At 46.6% G+C, this 9,857-nt stretch overlaps 3 protein-coding genes across 3 annotated transcripts; 1 reads left to right on the forward strand and 2 right to left on the reverse strand.

Annotated features, from left to right (window-relative positions):
- Positions 1–4,404: 4,404 nt before the first annotated feature.
- Positions 4,405–4,871, reverse strand: LACBIDRAFT_303226 (uncharacterized protein; the record flags this gene model as incomplete). Its single annotated transcript, XM_001883988.1, has 4 exons — positions 4,405–4,527; positions 4,577–4,643; positions 4,721–4,776; positions 4,842–4,871. 4 exons carry the CDS (start codon positions 4,869–4,871, stop codon positions 4,405–4,407), a joined length of 276 nt encoding a protein of 91 aa, XP_001884023.1.
- A 1,434-nt stretch (positions 4,872–6,305) lies between these two features.
- Positions 6,306–7,255, reverse strand: LACBIDRAFT_303228 (uncharacterized protein; the record flags this gene model as incomplete). Its single annotated transcript, XM_001883989.1, has 4 exons — positions 6,306–6,397; positions 6,449–6,704; positions 6,771–6,934; positions 6,991–7,255. 4 exons carry the CDS (start codon positions 7,253–7,255, stop codon positions 6,306–6,308), a joined length of 777 nt encoding a protein of 258 aa, XP_001884024.1.
- A 518-nt stretch (positions 7,256–7,773) lies between these two features.
- Positions 7,774–8,396, forward strand: LACBIDRAFT_303229 (uncharacterized protein; the record flags this gene model as incomplete). Its single annotated transcript, XM_001883871.1, has 4 exons — positions 7,774–7,809; positions 7,856–7,952; positions 8,009–8,274; positions 8,328–8,396. The coding sequence occupies 4 exons, from the start codon at positions 7,774–7,776 to the stop codon at positions 8,394–8,396; spliced, it is 468 nt and encodes a 155-aa protein (XP_001883906.1).
- Between the last annotated feature and the right edge of the window lie 1,461 nt (positions 8,397–9,857).

The raw sequence follows: 9,857 nt of genomic DNA on the forward strand, positions 1-9,857 counted from the left end.
CATCCTTTTCACTCCTTCAATGATAGTCCCATGAACCTATGTACTTATTCATAGTGAAGGACACTACAAATTATATGTCAGAAAAGAGGGCTACAAACTTTCAAGTTTGGGAGACCAGACATCAATGAATAAGTACATATGTTCATGGGGATGTATGGTTGAAGAGGTGACACAGACAGTGAAAGCAATAGCAAAATGCCCACCGTTATCACTCCTTCAACTATAGCACCCTGAATCTATGTACTTATTCATAATAAACCAATGATACAGAAATGGCAAATGTCCACCCTTCTCACTCCTTCAACTGTAGACCCATGAACCCATATACTCATTCATGATCAAGGACACTAAAAAACCTATAAATATCGGACAAGTGGCCCATACATGACCTGTAGAGTACCCGTACCCACAACCCCACGGGTTTACCTGTCAAAACGAGCCCAAGAACATCCAAATTGGTTAAGAATTGAGAGAGTTCTGCCTGAGTTCAACTGGTCATTACAAAATTGTGTAGTCTAAAAAGCAGACACTACAAAGTTTTGTAGTCTAGAATTTCGGACATCAACGTATTCCGTGGGGGGTTGTCTGGTCCATGTCAAAATTACATCCGAAATTTTGGCCATTGTTGCACTAATACAAATCCGGATGTTTTTTCGGCCGCATTTTCAGATCAGTGATGTTCACCAAGTTAATCACAAATCCGGACATTTTTCCGGCCGCATTTTCAGGGCAATGACATTCAGCATGTTAAATACAAATCCGGATGTTTTTTCGGCCGCATTTTCGGAGCAGTGACATTGACCAAGTCAACTACAACTCCGGACATTTTTTCGGCCGTATTTTCGGGGCAATGACATTCAGTTAAATACAGATCCGGATGTTTTTTTGGCCGCATTTTCGGGTACTTGAAGTATAAATTTCGGACATTGGAGCATTCTATGGGGGTTGTCTGGCCTTGTCAAAATTACATCCGAAATTTCGGACATTGGTGCAGTCTATGGGGATCATTATATCTGGATGGAAGTAACTTAAAAAATTTCGGACTTCAGAGCATTCCGCGGGGGGTTGTCTGGTCTGTGTAAAAATTACATCCGAAACTTCGGACATTGTTGCACTAATACAAATCCGGATGTTTTTTCGGCCGCATTTTCAGATCAGTGATGTTCACCAAGTTAATCACAAATCCGGACATTTTTTCGGCCGTATTTTCGGGGCAATGACATTCAGCATGTTAAATACAAATCCGGATGTTTTTTCGGCCGCATTTTCGGAGCAGTGACATTGACCAAGTCAACTACAACTCCGGACATTTTTTCAGCCACATTTTAGGGGTAATGACATTCAGCATGTTAAATACAAATCCAGATGTTTTTGTGACCGCATTTTCAGGTACTTGAAGTATAAATTTCAGACATTGGAGCATTCCATGGGGGTTGTCTGGCCCCTGTCAAAATTACATCCAAAATTTCGGACATTGGTGCAGTCTATGGGGATTATTATATCCGGATGGAAGTAATATAAAAAATTTCGGACTTCAGAGCATTCCAAGGGGGATTGTCTGGTCCATGTCAAAATTACATCTGAAACTTCGGACATTGTTGCACTAATACAAATCCGGATGTTTTTTCGGCCGCATTTTCGGATCAGTGATGTTCACCAAGTTAATCACAAATCCGGACATTCTTTCAGCCACATTTTCGGGTCAATGACATTCAGCATGTTAAATACAAATCCAGATGTTCACGTCCGTGGAGCTCTAGCTGGTGGCCTGCGGATGTAATGGACCAATGGGCTTAACAAATGGTGTGGCCCATGGGTGCCACAGAAGACCTGTTGGCCCATGGGTCCAACAGCAACAATGGGTGTCCGCAGAAACGGAGTGGTAGGTAATCCGTCGGTCCGCAGATAAAAGAATTGCTGGTCCGCGGGGGTAACAGAACAAGAGCAGGTCCGCAGATGAGAGCACAGCCCATGGGTGTAATGGAACAAGTGCTCGTCCGTGGATGAAACAGCACAATTGCTGGTCCACGGGTGTAACGGAATAATGGTCTGTGAATGTAAAGGCACAATTGTTGGTCCATTTTGCAGGCCAGCTGCAAACGTGGCCCACGGGTGGGGGGCTGATGGAAGAGGGCCTATTGTTTAAGGACCAGCAGGTGGTCCGTGGGTGTCCGCAGATGTAACGGAGCGGTAGGTAATCCGTCGGTCCACGGATAAAAGCATTGTTGGTCCGCGGGGGTAACAGAACAAGAGCAGGTCCGCGGATGAGAGCACAGCCCATGGGTGTAATGGAACAAGAGCTCATCCGTGGATGTAATGGCACTATTGCTGGTCCACGGGTGTAACGGAATAACGGTCTGTGAATGTAAAGGCACAATTGTTGGTCCATTTTGCAGGCCAGCTGCAAACGTGGCCCATGGGTGGGGGGCTGATGGAAGAGGGCCAATTGGTCAAGGAGCAGCAGGTGGTCCATGGGTGGCCACAGGTGTAACGAGCAGCAGGTAATCCATGGGTGTAATCAGAGACCCACGGGGGAGCCACAAATGGTCCATGGCTGTAATTGGAAACCCGCGGGCCAAACGGAAGAAGGTTCCGCAGGTCTAAGGGAACAAGAGCTGGACATCATGGGTGTAACGGAATAAGATACTGTGGGTGTAATGGACCTATTGTCGACCCGTGGGGTAACGGAACATAATCTGGCCTGTGTGGCGACCCACGGGGCTAACGGAACAAGAGCTGCCCTGTGGGGGTAATGAACAATAGCCAGCCCGAGGGTGTAATGGATCAATTGTTGATCCGCGGGGGTAACAGAACATGATCTGGCCCGCATGGCAACCTGCAGGGGTAACGGAACATGAGCTACCCCATGGGGGTAACTGCACAATAGCCAACCCGCGGGTGAAATTGCACAATTGTGCGGCCGTGGGTCCAATGGAACAGGAGCAGACCTGCGGGTTTACCGGACCAAAGCCCACACCCGCAAAATTCAAATAATCATTGGGCTAACCTATGAACTATAGCCTATATCATGGCATGGGCCCAACTTACAAGCCATAGCATTGAAATTTTACCATTGGGCCCAACCTGTTCCCTTAACAAATACCTTACATTAGGCCCAACCATCAACCGTAGCTTAATAATTGGGCCATTGGGCCCAACCATCTCCCTTAACGATTTCCCTTCATTGGGCCCAACTATCAATGGTACCTTAATACCGTCATATATCAACGGCCAAAATTACCCCCATTTAAGCCATGTGGCCAATCTATAAACCCTTAGCTTGGACTGTGGCACCGTCGTTGGGCCCAACAATCAAATATACATATTGTCATGTTGTTGGGCCAATGTATAGTATCATAATGTCTTTTGTAATTGGGCCCATTGGGGTAGCCCTATGACTTATTGGGACAATTGTCAATTTCTATTGTTATGGTTCCATAGCGTATCTACTGAATGCCCTGTGAATTCAAACAAAAGGCAATGACACAACAGAGGTGTTGTACTCTACAATAAGAACATCAACCACAGAACTGCAAGAGTTTACTGGGTTGTCAAAAAAAATAAACCCAGAAAATAGAGGCTTGGCAAAAACAATGCCTCTGATGCAGTAACTCGGAACAGCTCTCAGTCATGAATAGATATCAGCAGTCTTACATAGATAAAAATGTATGCTGAAAATGTTACAAGTCCTGGGGTTTACATAAGGAATCGTTCTTATACAGACCTGTTTTTTTGTCACACTATTCTTGAGAGCTATAGACAAACAGTAACAAATAGATGTCAACCCACTTTCTGTGTCCTTCATATTGAAGTCTTTGCTAATGCAACTCAATCGGACAGTCAAGTTATGAATTGAAGTGAATGAATATATTATCACTATGTAACTGAGGGACCCATGACAGAGTAGGTGGTAGGTACTGCACCTCTTTGGTTTTTGAGACACTGGGCTATGTGTTTCGTGACGATAAAAACAAAGATTATCTTGCCTGGGATCCACATGGCGGTAGCCTTCCCCTTCGAATGGACTTTGGTTGTTCCTTCATACCTCGGCCTATTCATTATTGTGAGGAGGGATACTTGAGCAAGAAGGTATGTACGAGGTCTTCCGCTCCATGTATGTTCTCAGCTTGGATCTTCCGGTTGTATGAAACAAACTTGACGACTGTAAAAAGAAAGGATACAAGCACAATGAGTCAATAAAGTCAGAAACATCAAAAAACAACAAGTACACACTAGATGATTCTCGGTAAAGCGAATCAAGTCGATCGAGTGTCAAGCCACATGACCGAAGAAATACCTATTAACATTAAGAATTGCTTGAAAAGATAATTTCACCTAACAGCCTTCAAGAAGAAACACCCCACACAAGTTGTTCCCCAGATGAAGAAGATTTCAACACAAAGGTCAGCAGTCTTGATGCCATTGATAGGGTACAATGATTTGTTCAGTAGCGTATCCGATAACAAAATTCCACAGCCAGTTGCTGGCTACGGCAAGACTCAAGCTCTTCACATGGACAGAGAGGGGCTAAAGATGAAGTTAATTTAATGGGTCATTGGGCAACCAAGAAACATACAAGTATTTCGCCGGTAGCAACCAATCCAACTGGGCCCCACAATATTGCGAAGAAGGTGATATACCCACTTGCCTGTCAGAGCTACTTCAAGCGGCGGGAGATGGGCGACAAACATACACGCAAACAAGGGTGATCAGCACTTGCTGAGCGGCAAAGTTGACGCATCCATCTGCTTGAATCTTTCCAGCAGTGACGCCAACCTATAAGAACAGAGGATGACGGGATTAGCTAATCCCATTATGGAAGACCAATTTGAAACACATACAATCGCAACAATGAATTCACAGATACACATGCCAACAGCACCAAAAAGCCGGCGACAACCAACTCTGTCGATGAGCTGAATGTCGCCGATGGTCGCAGCGGTGTTCACGACATCCGCAACGATACTGAATAATGTTTACCATTCCTCCAGGTTTGCCTACTGCACACTCCCAACAGCAGGGGGTACAACCTCGACCACAAGGACAAACCTGTTACCAAGTTCAGTACCAACAGAGAGATAAGTCGAGGAAATGACTTACGTGGTGCATGACATGTGCCAGACCGTGGCAAAGACAGTGTCCTTGGAAATAAGACACTCCTTAAAATAGTGATGTCTTATGCAACGTTGTTCACGATTCAAAAAGTAACGTTGTAACCATGAACTCAAGACTGGCCTGCCAGAGTGACGTAGCCAGATTCTTCAATGTAACTGACACAGGAGCAGCCGCAGAGGAATTTCAGGGATTCCGGGCCAAAAGTACCTGTAGGAAGTGGCTGGCCAGGCCGCCCAGCTGAATCCCGAGGCGTGATCAAACTCACGAGGAAGCCAGTTTATCCTGTTGATGCCCCAAAGTCTGCCACAGCCGCTTCATGCCAGACGAGCGGCTGTTGTGGGTCGAATAATCAAGATGGAGTGGCCAGCTGAGACCATGGCTTGGATTTCACTGCTACAAAGAATTTGCAGCAGACTCCGCTAGGTTGAGTATTCAAAAAGAAAAGGTAATTAAGCCTCTTGCAAGACATCTTGGTAAAAGGCAGAGGATCACACCTTTTGTTGTCAAATTTGACGCCTCTCTGACTCCAAATCCATACCTAGCCCTTCGCCCTCCACATCTCCATTGCGAATGGATTAGTATCATTACAAAGTCAGTCACTCTTGATTATGAGATTCAAACAACACAAGTGTTGGCAGTGCACCCTGAGAACATGGTGGATGAGTTGAAATCGACGGCAAAGGTGGGAAGCTGAAGAACGGTGAATCATGTGATTCAGACAAGCACCTACAAATTTTACAGTGCCTTGCATAATGCTTTGCAGCATGAATTTTTTAAAATGGTATTTGGCTGTGTTAAACTGGACCTAATATGTCACACTCGGATTATTTCATTGGGCCTTGGTTTGTGACCACTACAAATATAATCAAATACAATTTGAAAAAATTCGTGCTGCAAAGCATTATGCAAGACACTGTAAACTGAAAAGTGTAAAATTTGTTAATGTTTGGTTGGGACCAACCATTCGGCCTTTTGGTTGCGACTCGGCGGTTGCCTGACATGGTTCGTAATCAGAGGTTTGGTGGCAAAAATGGTGGTGGTTAAAAAAATCAGGACTCGTATTGCCATGCGAAGCAATGGCCCGCAGCCCGCAAGTTCAAATGGAGGGCCTGCACCGCTGAGCTTCACAACAAAGCTTTGTTGAAAGTCTGTCGAGGCTGTCGAGCAATGATTATAGGCCTCCAAAGCATTCACAGACGTTGACCATAAACTGAATCGTATGTTTCTTCTTCATCTGAGTCCGTAGAGGCAATGAAGCCGAGGTACGAGCCATCCAAAGCACCTATCCAAGTGTCAGATTAACGAAGTAAAACACACGCCATTATGAACTCACGACCAACGTTCCCAGCGGCATGTTTACCGCGATACGCCGACACCACCGGGCTAGGCGTAGCAAAGTACCCAACGGTCGACGTTGATGATGCCTGTGTATTCGTCGAGCTTGACCCGGGAGGTATCGAGTAATGCACCACCCGCGAAGGTGTGGAGACGGGAGACACGGGGTACGTCACTGATGACATTGAGAAAGAGGCGGAGGCGAAGGGGGATGATGGGGCAAAGGAGAAGGGTTTCTGACATTGTGGACTTGACTGCGCATGAAGCAAAGAGTCAGCCGCTGCGAGGGTGGAAAAAATGTGGACAGTAAACAAACGTACGTTCGGGGAGAGGACTTTGAAAGGGCGTTGGGGCGTCGTCGTTGGAGACTTTGCATTCGACTTCGGCCGCGCTGGAGAGTTGACGGGTGGCATTGGCAGGGGAGGGTACTTCAGCGCATACCCCGCCTCCGCGATATTGAACGTAAAAATTGTAACCGCCGTCACTTCCACACACAGACGACCAATCAGCAAAACTCGAGAAACACACAACAGCACTCACCTAGCAAACACGCCCACTGATACACCCACTCCGAAGACCACCTCTCAAACGTGTGGCTCGAGCGTAACACACGTCGAATGGCCGTCGGCAGAGACGGTACCGGAAGCAAGTAAGACAGTATAAGAGCAGCTACGAGACAGACGGCGTTCAGCCGTATACGTTGGAGAGCCTCTGCTTTGTGGGGTTTAAAGTGGTTGGCTATGGCTGCGAGCGTTGAGGATATAAGAGATTGCGACGAGGGTTTCTTGGTGGGTAATGGTGGCATGCTTGAAGTCCCGGGAAATAGTGAGCTGGAGAACGGGCTTTTACACGCGTCAACGTCGCGGTCGTTTGCGGCAGTGCAATGGTCGTCGAGAGAGAAAATGAGGTTTCAAGGTTGAAAAGTCACGGGACCAGAACAGAATCATGTGTACTTACACAAGTTCGTGTGTATCATAATCCTTGAATGTGTATCGCACATGAGGACTTTCTTCATGTCAGACGCTCACTGGTCTAATCAATGATGACTTGACCAAATCAGCTCGCATTCTTCTGCATCTCTCTCAGTTTGCTCTCCCAACGTCTCTCGGCGCTGAAGACGAGTCAATCGTTAAGCTTTCCTTTTCAAACCCTCGATTTTCTACACCGATATCATGATGAGGTGGGTTTGCTCTTATCCTTGGACCGTTGGAATAGTCTGTCCCCCGTTGTCACTGAGGTTTCGTTGATTGCTGAGCTGTAAACAATTAACAACCTCTTTCAGCCTTTAGAGATATGTTCCAACCATGCAATCCGTTCCCAAGGATGTCAGTAACCGCAAGGGTTGTGAGAACTTGTTCAGTAAGTTACTTACGCGTTGAGTATCCCCTTTACCAATCAAACTCAGGCACCCAGATCAATTCTCGGCGATGTTACAATGTGGTGGTATGTAGTGACTGCAAGCAGCGCACGACAGTTTTGGGGTGAGGACGTGCACATTAAAAGCAAGGTACCTATTCTATTTTCAATCCTGCTGTATGCTGATAGAGCTTCTGAACAGAAGAATTCCAACGATCGCGAAATCACTCAACGACTCCCCCAATACTCATTGAAGCACATCTATACAGATCTTTCCTTCTTCCCATCCACTTCAAGCGCTGGTCCGATCTCGTCAATTCCAAAGGTGGTCGCGGCGTACGCCGCCATCGTAGTCACGATGACAGTTATGCCAGGGAAGCGGGAGGCGTAGTGTGCCTGTCTTTTCTCGGACTCGCTCACAGATCTCAACCGGGATTGATCGCGTCTGGCAGGCGGAATGTGTATGCTGTAACCTGTTAATCCCCTTCTCCTTGTCTCCGACTGACCCTATCTATTTCTAGAGTGCAAAGGTCACGACGCGAGAGATACACATCAGCCGAGCCGCACTTTCACAAACCTCTCCGACGTAAACACCAGCTTACTCAATATGAAGGAGCGTGGTTCGGGTTACGCTATCCGCGTTGAATCAAACCATAATGCGTTTGAGAACATCCACCACGACACTCTTATTTTCAAGATTACTTTCCTTGTTTTTGTGATTTGATGTCATCTTCATTCCGCATCACTGCCATGCTCGTCATGGCAAACCTTGCTGCACCATTCTCCTCTGGTAGCTGCGACATTCAGCATGCGCAACTGGGACTTTCCGCCAATTGAACAGGCTCGCCCAACCTTCCGACACTCCACGCTTCGTCTTTCTTGGGTCTGGGAACTACACTTGCTAATTAAATTGTTCTGAATGAATGGGACGTATGTATGAGCATTGCTGTTCATCCCAAGTCGGACTTGAAGCTTGATTGGCAGGGTAATAAACTCATTTCTGATGAAGAGTGCTGTTCCTGTCGCGCAGCTCTTTGATTTCTCATCTCACGTCAGATCACCCACATTCGATAATGGTCAAGATGTAGCCTTTGCTCAGTGGAAAGCTGCATTAGGAAAGATGACTACAAAGGCGACATGACTGGGATGCCTCTCTCATGAGAGACCCAGCTCCGTCTCTTCGCCACCTTTAACTCCCCTGACGGTGTGTGTTTATCCTTACAGTCTATGGCGGTCCCGTTTCAAAAATGAAGTCAGCAGTCCGTGCCTCCGCATTTTACATAACCTGAAGGCGCTTCAATTCCAACACCTGCTTCCACAGCTACGTCAGAGGGTGTCAATGCGCATCAAGGAACTACGCTCGATTTAACGTGCCTTCAGCGTAATCACACATTCCGCTGGCGGTCTTTCGAGCACGGATTATATTGAACCGTAAAAGGGAACGCCTTTGACCGTGAAGACTTGATGTGAATAGTTACGATGCACTCCGTAGTTGGTCAAAGCTCGGTTTATAGCGTGCTTTTCGGCTACTTGGGCATGGTAAGTTCTGTCCCGCTACCCTTCTTACGCTGTTTTGCAATTATATTAATTCAAGGGGAATGACAGAGAGAATGCTTGAGAATGTATTTCAGATGAGTGCTCTTCTTTCCGGCGCTCCGACGAAAAATGAAACGCAAGCCACTTGAAAGGCCACGTACCCTCGAGAAACGTTGCAAAAAGAAGGCACCTCTGGCAAGGGCTGGGAAGTCGGTCTCGGCTTTATCTACATAACCACCGCGCCCAGTTCCCGGTCATGGTTAACAAACATTCAGACAGATTACACACCTGTTTCTTCACATCGTTCGTCACCTACGGTGCCTCGCCAACCAAGCATGGCAATAAAAGATTAATCTATGTAGGAACTCCCAAATCACCGACTTCCTAAAAGATACAGGGGCATTCACTTCTGTCAATCATTGGACACGTACAGTATCATGCAGAGGTAAGGTGCCTCGCCAACCGAGCATGGCAATGAAAGAGGAACTCCCAAATCGCCGACTGCCTAAAAGATT

This window comes from Laccaria bicolor, genomic scaffold (assembly GCF_000143565.1).
Source record: "Laccaria bicolor S238N-H82 LACBIscaffold_23 genomic scaffold, whole genome shotgun sequence".
NCBI lineage: Eukaryota > Fungi > Basidiomycota > Agaricomycetes > Agaricales > Hydnangiaceae > Laccaria > Laccaria bicolor.